We start from the raw sequence: 16,826 nt of genomic DNA, 5'->3' as shown, positions 1-16,826 counted from the left end.
TCAGGAGTATGTAATTCTACGGGCTGTAAACTATATAGAGCAAGTTTTCGCTGAAAATGCAGCAATAGTGGAAATATAAGGATACTGATGAGAAAATGTGCACACTTGTTTAAAATTATTCAAATTCGAGTTGTTTATTATGGAGAAAGAATATATCACATTACATAATTGTTGTGCCAAGCCTGACACACACAAAACACTCTCTGGTGGCAATAATGCCAGGTTTTACTACTAGACAAGAGACATGTTCTACAATAGTCCTCTTGGCTAGCTCCTAACATGGGCTGTGGACAATGGAATGAGAAAAAGCAACAGATGCATCTCAGCTGTTTTAGTACAGACATGTTGCACTTTACCTCCAATCGGTCCGGAAGCCTGTGTGCACCACTCTCATCATCAGAGCTGTCCGAATCATCGAAGTTCAGTAGTGTGCGGTCGTTGTCTTCAAGGAACTTGTAGAACTCTGGATCCTTCTCTCGCAGGCGGGACAGTTGGTCCTTATGTTCAGAGGCTCGACCTTTGGGCTTTAGCTTCCTTGAGAGGAAAGAGATTAAGAGTAGGAAAGGGATCTGTCATCACTTCACAATGCAACCTGACTCAATGAAAATATCCTTAAAGATTCTATCCATATATAAAATTGTGGAAGGTAATTTGGTTGGAGGAGACTATGGAATGTAAAAAGTAAGAAAAAAACAACCGTGTGAGCAGAAAGAATGTTCGGATTACAATTAGACTACAGGAGAAATACTGGCAGCACTAAACAACTTTCAGGATGCAAATACCTAATCGCAAACGGTCTGCAGTGCATGGCTACATATCTAAAAGTTGCTTTTTTTTAGCATTTTACGTTGAGTTTGATTTTACTCAGCTGCAAACTTGAGGCAGAAAACTGCTACAAAAAGTGTTGCAAGTAAAGGTTACATTGACCTCAGACAATAGTACTTTATCATTTTTAATATTCAGCTGCAAGTCCCCTGTGAGAAAGCAAAGTATTCTGGTACCTGAGGTCTTTAATATGACACAGTGAGAAAATACACTACTAGCAAGTACAGTCTAGCATTTTCTTCAGCAGGCTCACAAATTTACATTTAGAAGCAAAGCTGCTGTTAAGAAAGGTGATTGTCCACTTCCCTGGGAAGCCAGTAATATTTCTACAAGTTCATACACTTTGATTTAGGACCCCTGGAGCCCAAAGTGGTTCTTCCTACATAGGGAGGAAAGGATGTTTAGCAGCAACCTTCTATTCTACTTTGAAAGGACATTGTCTAAGCATCATACAAACACATTCGGGGCAACACAGTCCCAGACATGACCAGAATTGATACAGGATCTTTTTCATTAGTATCAGGCTCACTGTACTATTCTCTAAGGACAACAACCTCCAAGTTTATTAAATCCAGCAGAAAATTTTAATTTTCATTACAACTGACGGTATAAGCAGAAGTCTGCATTGGAATGGTCGGAAGATTTTATGGGCTCTTGCAATTTCAAAGGTTATTGCAGCAGGCATCAGATACATTTTATTCGTAGGTCAACATCATAAAATAGGTTCAAAATCAGCATGGAATAGCTACAGTGACCAAAGTGTGGAAAGTAAATAGATCTGGTTACAATACCCTGTGGGTGCCTTGAGCATGTTTTCGTTTATAGGACAATTAGGAAGTTTAAATCAGCAGTCGCCATGAACCATTCCTTTTAATAAGACTCATCAATATAGAAGAATTCAGTTCTGTCAAGGGGTCTGATATATCATTTTGTTTGCGCTGACTTTCTATGACACAGTATGCATTTCTGATGCAACAGATGTGCTAATCAGCTGCATCACAAGATGTACAGCCACAGAAGGTCGTAAAACCTCCTGCCTCAATATTATTTAGACAAGCATTGACCTGTTACACACATGTAGCCACAAGAAGCTTGTAATACTGTCAGATCATGCATGACATTGTTCCTCTCCATTTTATGTGGCTCAATATGTAAAAGTCCGACTTTTTGGACACAATGGAAATGATACTGTTTGTTTTTTCAACATTAAACTTTTTTTTTGTTTTTTTAAAGAATTTATCTTACAGCTACAACTATACTGGTTACACAGAATACATCATTTGTACTCCTCAAGTGGCGCCCATACAAGTGTTTCTTTTTTTACTTAAAAAAAAAAAAAAAAAAAAAAAAGCGTGCCGCAATCATGCATTGATGTCAGCAACACGCATCCTTGATGACGCACATCATCGGCGCTCTCGGAGACAGCCTTAAAATTTGAGGACTATCCCTATCTACTTGTGTCCGAGACCAAGGAGACAGGTAGGCAAATGGCAGGGACTCCATTTTAAGCACGTAAGTGCCACCTAACTGGGGTCCGTTCAGGCTCCACCGGTCAGTTCATCGTTTTAGGACTCCATTTAAAGCACGTAAGTGCCACCTAACTGGGGTCCGTTCAGGCTCCACCGGTCGGTTCATCGTTTTTCACAATCACATATTTATTTTCATATAGATGGCAAACTTACGAGTCCTCTTCCCATGGGTTCCCAAAGGACTTGATTTCCTAGAATTTTGTGAGCCTTTTCAGCAAATTCAGCATATAAACTAATTCTACTTGCGGTTCCTTGCACGCAGTGTTTGAATATATGGTTACCGTTACAGTGGAGTGGAAAGAACTTACACCATTTTAATGTATTTGTTGAATAGTAACATGCTGTGCATGAGGTTGAATTCTCAGTAATGATCAACAATGGGGCACTGGTTTAGAAAGTGCATATTGCATTAATGTACTTTTTCATGTTTGTCTTGTTTGTTTTTCCACTTCTTGTCATACAGAATAGTAAACGTGTTCACCCAATGCAGGCAACAAGATGATAATATTGAATAAGGTGTTGTATAATTGACACCAATTTCGGGTCTACTGAGGTGGTATTTGATCGCACTCAAGACTAGGCAACCCACGTACACAGATCAGGCAACAAGATGATAATATTGAATAAGGTGTTGTATAATTGACACCAATTTCGGGTCTACTGAGGTGGTATTTGATCGCACTCAGACTAGGCAACCCACGTACACAGATCAGGCATTTCTATTTTAGTCCTGACAAATTGACATTGAGCCTGTAGAGGGCATAAAATAGGCCAAAAACATGTTGACCATTCTCCATTGATCTCTGGGAACATCATATTCCAAGGGGTCAGGACTGGTTTTCATTTTAACAAACAACTCTTTAAAATAGAAAGACTCATGGGGATTTAGTTAACTGTAATCTTTTTTTCACCATTTTTGGCCATTCTACCCTCTACAGATTCCTGCCCACACAAAATACCGAGGTTTGGAGTCTGGAGCTCTAGACTCATAGGCAAATAAAAAGATCTACAGCAAGGAGCCCCATCTTGTGGCCCGTATGGCACTACAGTACCAGTTGGACGAGGAGCACAGCCCGATGATAAAGCATGCCACCATCTGGTGGGTGAAGCTCTTGCTTCCCCCCCAAAAAAGGATGGCTTTGATGATTCCAACTGGTCCAATCACCTACAGTGGACATACTGGACTATCACTACAGAACTCTACACTTATTTATGGACTTGTATTATTAGGGAGGACATGTGCTGACCATAACTCCTCTCTCCACTGAGAAACAATGGAGAGGCAACGCTGTGCTCCTACTGGACAGATCCCTAAAGAAAGCACTGTTCCTCGCTTCACTATAACTACTTCTTTATTTCCTATAAGTAATGTGCATCCAACCCTGGAGGATCAAAGCAGCAACTGAATCCACCTTACAATCTACTCCCATTCATTCTAATTCCATTCATAGTTGCCAGAATCCAGTAGTCTCATTAGAATAATGAGAGCCTACGCGACACTCCCAAACCATACATACTCACATCAGTCGATATTATATTATGATTTTGCATTACAAAAGGTTTCAATTCGACCGCGTCAATAATGCTTCTTCTTAGTTTGAGAAACGCTTCTTGACATTCGCTTGACCAAACGTAATGCTGATTTTTTTCATCAGTATTCGCAAACGTTGTGCTATATCTGCAAAATTCTTCACAAATTTGGCATAATACTCTGCCAAACCTAGAAATGACCTTAACTGATTCTTATTTACTGGACTAGGTGCCTTTTCAATTGCCTCCATCAAACTGACTTTTGGTTTTATACCATCCCGCTTTTTCAAAAATGTGGCACACACTTCTCAATACACCGTCATGTTCATCCACGCTTTCCGCACATACCAACACATCATCCTGAAAACATCTTACATGCTCAATCCCATCTAATAGATTATCCATAATTCTCTGGAAAAACGCGGAGGCAGATGCAAGACCAAACCGCATGCGTATAAATCTAAACGGCCCTCAGGCGTGATGAAAGATGTAAGATATCTCAATTCTGGACGCAACAAAATTTGATGGTAGGCACTTGATAAATCTAGGGTTGAATATATCTTCCCACCTTGAATACCAGCCAGTAACATATTTATATTGGGAATGGGATGTCTATCACACATTCTGATCTTACCATTCGATTTACGAGACAAAACCACTGGACTCAACCACTCTGACGATTCAATTTTCTCTATTACTCCCAACTCCAATAATCTTGCCAGCTCATCTTTCAATGCATCTTTTAACATCACTGGTACACTCCTCACCTTATGTACTCTTGGCACAGCGGCTTCCTTCAACACAATTTTGTGATGAAATTTCTTCAGACAACCCAATATATTACTAAATAGACTGTGAAATTCAATCTTCCACTTCTCAGCATCTGCCTGTTACACGGTTAGAACTTGTGCTTCATCACTGCGATTCAACAATACTTTTAATGCCCTCTGCTCATTCCACCCCAGTAAACACCGACCATTTTCCACCACATACACCCAAACATGTGGTTTCTCTTTGTCTGAATTCCATTTTTCCACGGAAACAAACCCACAACTGGAATTCTGTTACCTCCATACCCAACCAATTCTATTTTTTAATTGGATAAATCACACTGCCTAGTTTAAGCCACGTTGCGCCATATCAATGAAAGTATAAGGAGAACACGAATCTGCCCACATATTCACTGACACACCATTTATGCTGACCACCATTTCGGAGGTTTATACTGATTTTGTTCTACCATAGAAATACTTTTTTCCTGTACTTGTTCATCTGTGGAGTTATCATTAAGCATAAATACTTCTTTATGGTCATCATCATCATCCCCATCCTCATTGGAGGAAATATGTTCCTCCTTCTGAATATTACCCCGTAGGCCAGTGGCTCCCAACCTGTGGTCCGGGGACCCCTGGGGGTCCGCAAAGCCTTCTTGGGGGGTCCTCGACTGCTTAGAAAATTAAAAATATTGACAAATTAGGTCCCCAGTTTCCAGTAATGACTCAGGCAGGGGTCCCCGGATTCCAATGATGATTCAGTGGGGGTCCCTGGGTTCATGAATGTTAAAATGGGGGTCCACATAAATCAAAAGGTTGGGAACCACTGCCGTAGGCAATTCACACTTTTCTTTCTACTTAATGATTCTTTTGATTACACACCTTTGAAAAATGTCCCATCCTGTCACATTTGAAACACTTGGCATCCCTAGCAGGGCAACTCATTGAAGATGCCAAATGCTTTATACTACCGCATCTGTAGCATTTTTTCCTTCCATCCTCCTTACTGCTGCTTTTGTTTTGTTTAACAGTGTTAACCGCTTGCACTAATGGATCTTCTGCACCATTTTTCCCTAACTCTTTGACATATCTTGACATATCCTCAACACGCTTTGCCACTGTTATAGCTTCATGTAAAGATGGATCTTTTAGACTCAACAACTTTTCTTGAATTCGCAAACTCTGAACGATTCATCAATTGATCCCTAATTACTTCCTTGTGTAAATCTCTAAACGTACGTGTATTCGCTAACGTTGACAGCGCAGTAACAAACTGATCAACTGATTCCTGGGGTGCCTGTGTTCTTGAAAAGAACTTATGACGTTCCACCACCATGCTCAATTTACGATCTTAATGATCCCGCAACGCCCCCACTGCTCTGGTGTATACATCGTCCTCGTCACCCTCTTCATCTGAACCACCATCCTCATTCACCACAATGTTCACAGAGGGTAATGTTTTCAATACCTTCCTTCCCTCCATACCTAAATTGTGTTTTAACAAAGCTAATTTCCTTTTAGCTGTAAAAATAGCTCCAACCAAAATATGTTTCAAATGCCTCTTGCCAAACCTCCCAAGGCACACTTGGTTCACCAGGCACTGTTAAGAATGTAGGTGGTGGTGCTATCGATTGCATGATGTTCTACAAGTTTTTATCTTAGCTATATATAATTTCTCCTTTTTTTTTTTTTAAAGAGAAAAAATACATTAAAACAATAAAAGTAGTCACCATCGTCTCCCTTTCACTTCTCAACACGTCTGTCCTGTATGCCGCCACTCTCCACTGAACTAACTGCTGAATGAACAAAAACACACCAAAAAAAAAACCAAAAACTTAAAGTATCCTTTGTTTCTGTTCACCGCATGCTCCTGTGATCTAATGGTGAAATGGTGAAACGTGTTCACACCGGCGCTCCGCGACAATGCTGCACACAACATTGTTCACAATAAACAAACGCCCCGTCCAATTTCCATGGGCAATCTCCCACGTTGTTCTGAGTCTCAGGTGACATTGGCGCTCCGCGACAATGCTGCACACAACATTGTTCACCATAAACAAACGGCCCGTCCAATTTCTACGGGAAATCTCCCACGTTGTTCGACGTCTCAACTGACGTCCTCTGTGCAGGCTAGGATTCGCTTTCAGAATAGAGGTTGTCAGCTGAAATGCTAGCTCTCCCTATTCAAGTCAAAACACGGAAAGATAACGTTCAACACAGCGCGAGGTAAGTGCGGAAGACGTGTGTTACTACTGTTAACATAAGCGGGCAGAAAGGAAAAAAAAAATATATCGGTTTTTTTTTTTTCATTAACTTCCCTTTACGATGTCTCTTCCACTTCTCCGATTTGCCGATACTTCGTAGATCTCAATCCTCTACCACGCCATTTGCCTCTACTGGCAACGCAGGAACTTCGTTGTCCTTACACAAAATAAAATACCAAAAGTACAGCTGTGTGCGATGTCCAGCCTGTGCTCCCTCCACATGTAACCAGACGCATTGCCACTGTAAAAAATCCATCCATGCACCAGTAAATACCGTCTAATTTAGTCCATGCGACCATCGCTCATAACACTGCCAGGGTTGGTCCAAATCCTCTGTATTCCATCCTCGTCGCCACTAAGGAAAGCACTGTTCTTCGCTTCATGATAACTTGTTCTTTATTTTCTATAAGTAATGTGCATCCAAACCTGGCAGATCACAGCAGCAAATGAATCCCCCTTACAATCTACTCCCACTCATTCTAATTCCATTCCTAGTTGCCAGGCAGCGGTTGAGACTACCTAGACACAATTTTCCGAATACAACACTCCCCATGTGAGCACAGTCACAAAGGCACATCCTGTGTCACACCAAGGTGCATGGTTTGAAACTGCTATAGGTTTTTAAGTAGGGATGTGGGCCATACCTTGCGTCTCTTAAAGCGGGCATTGATATGATAGAATGCTGATGGGTACTTCCGTACCGAAGATTGAAGGGTGGGGGGGTGGAGGGATAGTTAGGGTTGGTAGTGAGTGTTGCCACATTCAGAATATACTGTTACCAGTTAGTACTTTACTCATCTTTGCTGTGAGCCCCAACGCAAATTACCTTGGTATTAGTATGGATTCTGCTCAAGAGTCTCTTCCTGTAAACACTCACTATACACTGCAATGAAATCTGCGTGCTAGGAACCTGCCAGAAATGGGACATCGCCATTGCCATACCATGGAAAAAATCTCTCTCACACTGAAAACTGAAAAACTGAAATTCTACTTGAGAACTCAAAAAGGGCAGTATAAGTCTCAAGTTTACAAGGATCTGCATTGGATTCACTGTGTTCACTACAGTGATATGTTGTACAGTGACAGGGTATATATTGCAGAAACAGTACTCCGAATTTCACCTTTACGCACCATACAGTTGCAGGTCTAAGTAAATTCTTAGGCTTGCAAACTTATCTTTCTTCTGGCCTAAAAAGTGTTTTAATTATACTTCTTCTTTTTCACTGACTCTTGCTCATGGAATCTGTTGGAAACTGAATTACTGTTGGGGGGGAGGGGGGGTGAGAACTACTCAAGCAGCAACAACGGTTTCTGCCAGGGAGAAACTCAAGTATACCCCCAAATTAACCTGTGCTAAACCCTCTAGTACAGTGATTCCCAAACTTTTGACTTCTGTGGACCCAAACGCCATGATTACTAGAACCCAGGGCCCCCGACTACATCATTACTGGAGTCCAGGGACCCCCCCACTAATTTATAACTGAAAGCTGGGGACCTAATCTGTTAATATTCCTTAATTTTCTAAGCAGTTGCACACCCCCAGGGGACCCTGACCACAGGATGGGAACCACTGCTCTAGTAGCTTGGCACAAAGCAGGCATGCTGTAACTTGGAGGTAATGTGTAAGGTATTTATGCAGCACTTCAAACAGTAATAAAGTGCAAACACAAGAAACACCCCACACCAATTTGGAAATATAGTGTAAAATTGAATAAAGTATGAGGCCAAAATGACAAAAACCCAATCAGTACAACCAGAGCTATGCAATTTTAAAGACTTTAGGTGAGAAAAGCACCTAAAAGCACAAAGAGCCACTCATAGCTATCTGCTCATGAGAGACCGGCTGAATGTCACAAGTTCAGGCTGACCACGATGAAGAGTGAACCAGATATGGGCCAGGCTAGTCACGCTGACAAAGTTATCTTCTAGAGTCTTGAGGCGAAAAGTCCTGTTTGCGTTGGAAAGGGCCATGAGGAGCAGGAGAGCATTGCGGATGGTCATTGCTTTAAACAGGAAGAGCAGTCCGGGCATCACAGATGGTTGTCAATGTACTGCGAAGACCTTATCGGGTGTTGCAGACAGTGGTTGCTGGAGATTCACATTGGCGGTCAATGCAGGGTGTTGATTCTGTAGCGTGAATTGCAGGGGTTGCGTTGCAAGGGGGTCGCAGAGGTGCAAAGAGTATGGTTCATGAGAGCTTCTCGTTGCCAGTTAAGCCAGATCCTGACCCATCAACAGTTGCAGAGAGCTCACAACTTCGGGATTTCTCCTTTCTTTGAATGGGGACCTTAAATGAGGCCACACCAAGGATCCAGAGCCTGAGGGGCACCTCTTGGGGATGAGAACTCACTGCAGCTGACAAGCAGGACTCAGGCCATTCCACTTGCAGGTCAGCTGGACAGATGCAGGGAGGCCTCTAGAGCTTACTAACATATCCCTTTAGCTCAAAACAGGAGGTCAGTCAGCTAACCCTTGGAGTCACTTCAGCTTGCGATGAAGGTTGAAGGTCTAGTGTTTCGTCTCAGGAAGCAGGCAGAATAGCAACAGGGAAGGAGAGTGGATGTCCTTGTTGCAGCAAAGCAATAGTCCTTCTGTACTATCCACAGGTCCAAGCGTGTACGGAAAAGTTTTGTCTGAGGGTCCACTATTTATACCTGGTGCCCTCTTTGAAGCAGGAGAAGTCTCTAGAGAATTCCCTTTGAAGTCTTTTAAGTTTCCTGCCTCCTCTGTCCTGGCTCCAAGCTAGCTGCATGAACAATGCAATGGTGACAAGTACTTTGTGTGAAGGCAGAGCCTATTCAGTTGCAAGTGACTGTGCCCAGCTTTGCCCCACCCCACCAGTTCAAGGCACATCCAGGCACCTAATCCCACTATTGTCTGACTTTCCAATTGCCAACTACACTCAGTCATTTGACCCAGGAACAGTCTGCAGGAACTAAATAGTTAGGGCAGAAAAATAACAACTTTCTTAAAAAGGTATTTTCTAAATTAAAATCTGTACCATTAAAGGGGATGTGTAATCAATATTTTTCAGACACCATACATGATATTACGATCTGGTCCCAACTGAAAGGTGTCACTTATTAATACAATGCACCACTCCCATTGGGCTATGTGGCTACTCCAAAGATGACATGTATTAGAAAGGGAAGTTTGTGCTTGGCAAGAGGTTTAAATGAGATGTTTAAAAGGCTACTTAAGTGCGTGGTGCATGAAGTGCTGCAGACCCACTTGTAGCACTTAATTTACAGTCCCCAAATGCAGGTACTACCACTTAACTATGACTTACAAGTAAATCAAATGTACCAATTAAGTGTAAGCCAATTTTATGATGTTTAAAGGAGAAAGCTCAAGCATTTTATCACTGATTAGCAGTGGTAAAGTGTGCAGAGTCCTAAAAAGCCAACAAAAAATGGGTTCAGAAAACAGGAGGCTGAAGGCAAAACGTTTGGGGAAGACCCTGCCGAGACGGCCAGGCCCAACAGAATCCTCTGAGAGGATTCTCGCCATTCCAGCTAAAAGCAGGAATTGTTTTTATAGGAAACTTTGCATTTTAAGGTCGATTATTGTTGGAAATGTTGAAATTGAGAGTTCTCACACCTCTAAAAACATTATCCTGCACCCCCTGCTGTATATTCCCTAATTTCTGTCCTCCAGGTATCCTGTCTCTCATGCGTAGCTCAAGTTCAAAGTGGAGGCCATCTGTGAAACCCAGACCATATTTCCCGACAAATGCAAGCTTCGTAAGGAATATAATATTTAATAAATGTACTTATGATTTAATAATTTATTTCTCAGCTCTTTATCTTTGATCATTTGCTCCCATTTTAATTTTTCACACCCAAGCCTATGTTCAATGGCAAATATCTGTTTCTCTTGCTCTTCAGACAGAAAATTTCTGAACCTGCCACCTCGAGTAGGCTTAGGAAGCCTCAATCTGAAACAGCGGACATTACCTTTTTGACTGATTTCATAGTAGGTTAAATCCCATAACCAATTCTGCATGTTAATTATTCAGTGCCATAAATAGCTTTCAGAAACCACCAAATCTTGCCCAGCGGTACAAGAAACAGTCAGAGAATGAAACATGCCACCATATAAAGGTGGGACTTGAGTACCTGCAAGTAATATGGTCTGTTAAAACCGGGATAATTTTGGTAGAACGTTAACAAGCAATTAAAGTGACAACACCTTGCCTTAGTGTTCTGATTTACATGTCTCATTGGTAGGGTGTGTGACTGTTAGTTTTCCCCTCACTCCATGATAGGTTACTAGTAATAAAATCCGCATGCTGCTACATTTCATGTAAGAGATTTTACTCAACAAAATCACTCAGTGCGATTAACCCATAACCTCAAATAAGCCTTAATTGATTTGACTATTCGGGGGCAGGGGGAAAACTGCATAATTTATTCCTGCTTAAAGAGTTCAATCCAGGTCTGCTGAGCTAACTCACCCTATAAAACACAGCAGGGACTACCTGTCTTGCAAACTCACAGGTAAATAAAGCCTCACCTTCTAAGATTAGCTGAACTTCTAGAGCTTTTAATTTTCCAACCATTTCCTAAGCGGGACCATATGAGTAATAATGTAGAAGCACAACTCCAGAGATAAAAGTCGAGGCTGTGCCTTCTCAGCATTAGCATAAGGGATCTGAAACATTTCTTCACAAGATTCCACACTGTGCAATGCCATTGAGGGGTTCATAAAAGATTTTCATCTGACCATCTCATTTCTTATTACACGATTGCAGTTATTTAATTAGCATATAATTGATGTCCCCATCATGCACATTAAAAGGAAGCAATTAAAGCAAATCTACAGAGTAAACAAAATATCTGTCTGAGCAGAGACCACACTCAAGAAAAACATTTCTACATCAGAAGGTAGAATAACTTACTTTTCTCCTGTTTTTACAGTTTTCTTCTTCTTTTTCTTGAGTGCCAACCCATTTTTCTCTGCATTTCCAATGTTCATAGTGACAGCCGGGCTCTCATCTTCTTCAGACTCTCCGTCAGCTTCACAGTCAAACCCAGTGGTCAAAAATTCATCTACGCTGAGGTCAGCTAGTTTCCTGGATGACAGAAAACAAAGTAAATTCACATCAATGATGGGAACTCCATCAGTAGAGACTACCATTGACTGCAGCAAGGACACCAAAATACAATTCAGCTCTTTACGGCTCAGTTCGCTCATTTCAAAAACTGGGAACCTGCAGGTTGAAGTGTGGAAAAGCTGAGTATTAACAATCAAATAAAACAAACACTAGCAAAGCCAGCAGGTCTCGCCTTTTTGATTTGCTGATGCAGATCTACAAGTTTTGCCAATGCTTTTCGCCAATACCCTCAAGATCCAACATACAATCACACCAAGATAGATAATCATGTATGTATCTCACTACACTCATTACACTGAGACTAGTTATGCCTTGTTTTTATATTTCGTGTCTCAACTTGTACTGATGATTCCAAATTAGTGCACATACATCAGTGAATTCAAACTGCAGCAGTTATACACCAACTCCGTATCAGGAAATTAAATCCCATTCCTCCTGCTCTGCAATGAGTGGCCACAGAATTCTAGTCAATGTATTACAAACAATGGTGCACGCTACAAACTTATTCCCAATACGTCACAAATGTAACCCAGGCACCTGTTCACTTATCCCACATTTCCACAAAACAGATGGGGAAAGATAAGCATTATCAAGCCAGGTATTCAAACTTACAGTTCAAAAAACATATCAGCACTGACCATGGTCCTCCCTCAGCAAATACACCCCCCCCCCCAAAAAAAGAAAAATAACTTCTTACCACTCCTGTCGTAAAAGTGTAAATTTAGGCTCTGAAAAACTCACATAAAACTCCAGCATTGTGAACGCCTGGTTACTGCAAATGTCTGGGTATAGACATATTCCAACAATACTCACAAGAGGGAGCTTTGCACCCAGTGGTACAAAATCAATCAAAAATTTGCAACACTTATCAGCCCCACCCCCCCCTCCCACCCCCCAAAAAAGAAGGAAGACAAAAACAAAACGCCTTATACTTGGGGTTATTATGAATCATCAGTAACTATCATACACATAAGGTACGCTTAAAGTGACTTTAAAAAACAACTAGATCACCCAGACGGCAACACATTAGACCCGCTGACCGAACTTCAACATACAACCTCATGCAGCTGCCTCTCATAAGAATTTTGGATGATCTATGCTAGTTACACTTGCCTAAATATATGCTTAGCAAAGGTCATTTCAAATTCAACAAAACATGCTCAGTTCCCCACTTCATGTGACAAACACATCACTGATTCCAACACTGTGCTCTTTAGCACCATTATAAGACCTATTGAGAATTCCAAAAAAACAGTTCTTTTGACTTAAAATAGCAACATCCCAACCCAGAGACCCTACCAGTATCTGTTACAACTGATGTTGTAGCAATCAGGCTTGATCTCCCGGCTAGACTCATGTTGCCACTATTAACAAAGGCTTTCCAACCAGTCATCATAGAAACATATTATTCTCCCACCAGCTCTCTCTCAGCCTGCAACTTCAACAATGCAACAAAGAGTCCCAGGCCGCTGACTGATGTGAGAAAAGAGAAGCCAATCACAACGCCCAAGATCTTTCCTCATGAGAATGGGATGTTAATCGTACCAATTATCTAAATTACATTGAAATTTCACACTCGAACATAGCATAATGCATCACTCAAATAAAACGCTAAGTAATGCAATGGGTGTAATGAAAACAGGTCAGCTTGCAAAACACATGCTTCAACACAATGCCCAGTGTTCCTATCTCTATAAGAAACACCTTCCCAAAAGCAGAACGTTAAAAACACTACAACCATGTTCTTACGCAGCCAACACCACAGTAAGATCAATACACATGCTAATTTGACCAAGAACCAAACATACCTAGATATCAGCTAAAGCCACAATCAATCAATTCCAAAGAACAAACATTATCACATCCCTATGTGAAAAAAATACCTCTGGTCATACGTACAATATGCACCACAAAAACATTTTAAAAAGAATGCTCAGGACCTACAAAACAGCAATGGTGTATGCTTTAATACTGAGTGCTGCAAATAAACCAGAACATCACCTTGCCAATCACATGCCTAAATCCCATTGAACAGAACATACTAGCGGCAACAACCCAAACTCTCACATAAAAATAGTGCACCAAACCAAAGACAAATGGAAACTGTTTAAATAAACAGTACTGCAACAGAGAATGCACTCTCTCACCAATGATAGCCCCCACAACCACCAAACTGAACTCAATCGAACACACAAATCACCAACTAACAGACTCACAGGGGTGTGGACTTCCTATAGCCTGATGCCTAGGGCATGGGACAACAAGTTTTCATGTTTATTTAGTCATCAGCACAAGTAGGCCCAACCCCCTGCAGCACCAACCCTTAGGCTGCTAGTTACAGTACCACATAATGGATCAGAGAAGGGCATTGTCTGCAGTTTGTGTCCATGTGTTAATACTGTTCAAACTTGTATTAATGGTTCATCAATGCAAAACCATTATTATTACGGTGAGCACTCTAAGAAAATGTTGTAAGCTCTGATAGCACTACTGACAGTGGTTCCAGCATTAAAATGTGTAGACATGTTTGCAAAGTTTCTCAGAGGCCCTCTGGGTAGATGCCAATATTTGCATAAGCTTGAAAGCAAGAGTGATTCTTTGCTTTCAAAATAAAATTCTCATTAAAAATTGAACTAGGAAAAAAACTTTTAGTAAACTACTGTGAAATTTTAGGTACCATTTATTTGAAACTTCATTTAGTAAAATGTGTTGACAAAACAAGAATTTCCGAAACAATATTCTTAATGGGCAGATCAGTACAACTAATTTCAACCTGTTATGGGAAACATGAAAATAAAAAGCATTTCAAAAGCCAATATGGCTGACATTGGTGTTCTGCCTTTTGGTTTTGTCAATGCATGTCTTGTTTGACATGGTTTTAGTAAAACCATATTGTTATTGGAGTTGCTGGGCCCTCACCATCATAGCAAACATTGTCAAAAAGCAAAAATAGTTTTAGGTCTCAAAAAGAACACATTGACACAGTAGTTCCTGGAACTGAATACAACTACTTTATGTGCTAATATGCTCCTTGGGAAGGAGAACAATGCTGTCATTCACAGTGAAGCCAGCTGATAAATGGAGAGGGACAGAATTTTAATAATAACAAAAGGTCTTGGATAACCAGTTAGGTGCCCAATTCTTTAGAAAGGGTAGGATATCGTACTCCTAGAAAATATTTGTGAACTACCTTTTAGTCACAAGCAAATATGCACGTGTAGATTTGCTCAAACTAAAATCTGTTGAGCATTTACAGGTTCACTTTCCCTCAAACCACTTATTCCCAACCCTGGAAGAAGTTTTACTCCTGATGTGGGCAGAAGTAAATTTCCAATCTTTCCCACTTTGGGAAAAGATTAGAGAAGATCTGGTGAAAACCCTTAAAACATGCAAGTTAGTAGGTTTGTACAGACTCAAAAAGGCATCCAGCCATGGAACTGCTGCTTACACCTATCTCCAGCACCAGCATGTAGATTTGCTGAAAGTTTCAAAATAAGGTATTTGCCAGTATTCAAACCCTACAACATGAGCCCTGGCATAACCAGAGAGGCTATATCTGAGCTTTTATATAATGAGATTGTTTCCATAATTTGCCACCACACTACATCCCCTACGCACTCCCTCTCCCCCTCCCTCTCCCCCTCCCAGAAGCAGATTTTTTTTACAGGACAAGTAGATTTATGAAGAAACCTGTTCTATGGGCAAGTAGATATTTTATAAAATTCCACACCCCTGGACTAAATCCAGCAATGTATTGGACTTCAACACAGATGGACACAAGTGAAACACCTCAAGCCCTACCAGTCAGAAATCAGATACTTCAGAACACAATGCTGCAAAAACAATATAAGACATTCATATAGTATGTGTTCTAACAATCAAATCCAAATCATACAACACAATGGACAACCTACACTATAACCTCATGCAACCAACAATGGTTACATAGGTGGCAACACATTGCTCTCAAACAGAAATTCCCACAAAGGAAATGCCTCAACACCTACAATTAAACAGTAGTATATGCAGTAATACCACCTCCTGTAAACAGAACATTTAACGTCCATACTCATAAGCCCAGCGCCACCCTAGACATGTTTTGCAGAGCACAATATTATGCTGGACCACACCCTCGTGCATGCAACATAACCAAACAACATGGTAATATGCTTCACTAAACACCAACAGACCTCCTCAAAACGTACAGTGCTTTCTGAAAAAAGTTTAGGTACACTGATCCCTCACCCAAATAACCACTTACAAACAGGAGCTGGAAGTATCTTGTCACATTTGTTATGAGTTCAAAGACAGTGGTCAAATGTCAGCCAATGTCTTCTGTCAAATTGTTGCTTATTCTTAGTAAGAAGGGGATTGGTGTTCACTTTTCTTTCTCTGACTGCAAAGTGAGAGGATCTTGTAAACTATGTGTCACTATTTCTGGGGTACAGGGAGAGTGAAAAGAGAGGTCATGGGATGTCTTTTTTTTCAAACCACAACACACTGTAACCATATGAATGTTTAAAAATAACAGCAGTCAGGAAAGCACAACTGAACCACATTTTTGTTAATTCGAAGTGCAAAGGAAAAAGATTTTAATGTGAGAAATAAGGGGCTTGACAAAAGGTAAGCTCAGCAGACAGGAGATGACTTCCTGCTTCTGGACACAGTTCTTCTCACTGTCATCCAAAAAGGGCCACTAAAAATTAATGGAAACAGCAAACCAGGGTATACTCAATGGAAAAGCCACAAAATCATATAAATGGCGTCAGTTTATAGAAATAAAATTAAT

General features: G+C 40.9%; 1 protein-coding gene across 2 annotated transcripts in view; it reads right to left on the bottom strand.

Annotated features, from left to right (window-relative positions):
- Positions 1 to 16,826, bottom strand: part of NOC2L (NOC2 like nucleolar associated transcriptional repressor) — a 432,367-nt gene that overhangs the window by 394,432 nt on the left and 21,109 nt on the right. For both annotated transcript variants that reach the window (XM_069241122.1, XM_069241123.1), the window contains exons 2-3: positions 11,822 to 11,995; positions 357 to 534 (exon numbers count right to left, since the gene is read on the bottom strand). In XM_069241122.1, the coding sequence (XP_069097223.1) occupies positions 357 to 534; positions 11,822 to 11,995 (352 nt within the window). The remainder of the gene's footprint in view (positions 1 to 356; positions 535 to 11,821; positions 11,996 to 16,826) is intronic.

The sequence above is a fragment of the Pleurodeles waltl genome, chromosome 6, assembly GCF_031143425.1.
Source record: "Pleurodeles waltl isolate 20211129_DDA chromosome 6, aPleWal1.hap1.20221129, whole genome shotgun sequence".
Classification (NCBI taxonomy): domain Eukaryota; kingdom Metazoa; phylum Chordata; class Amphibia; order Caudata; family Salamandridae; genus Pleurodeles; species Pleurodeles waltl.
This window is presented reverse-complemented; position numbering and strand designations above follow the sequence as displayed.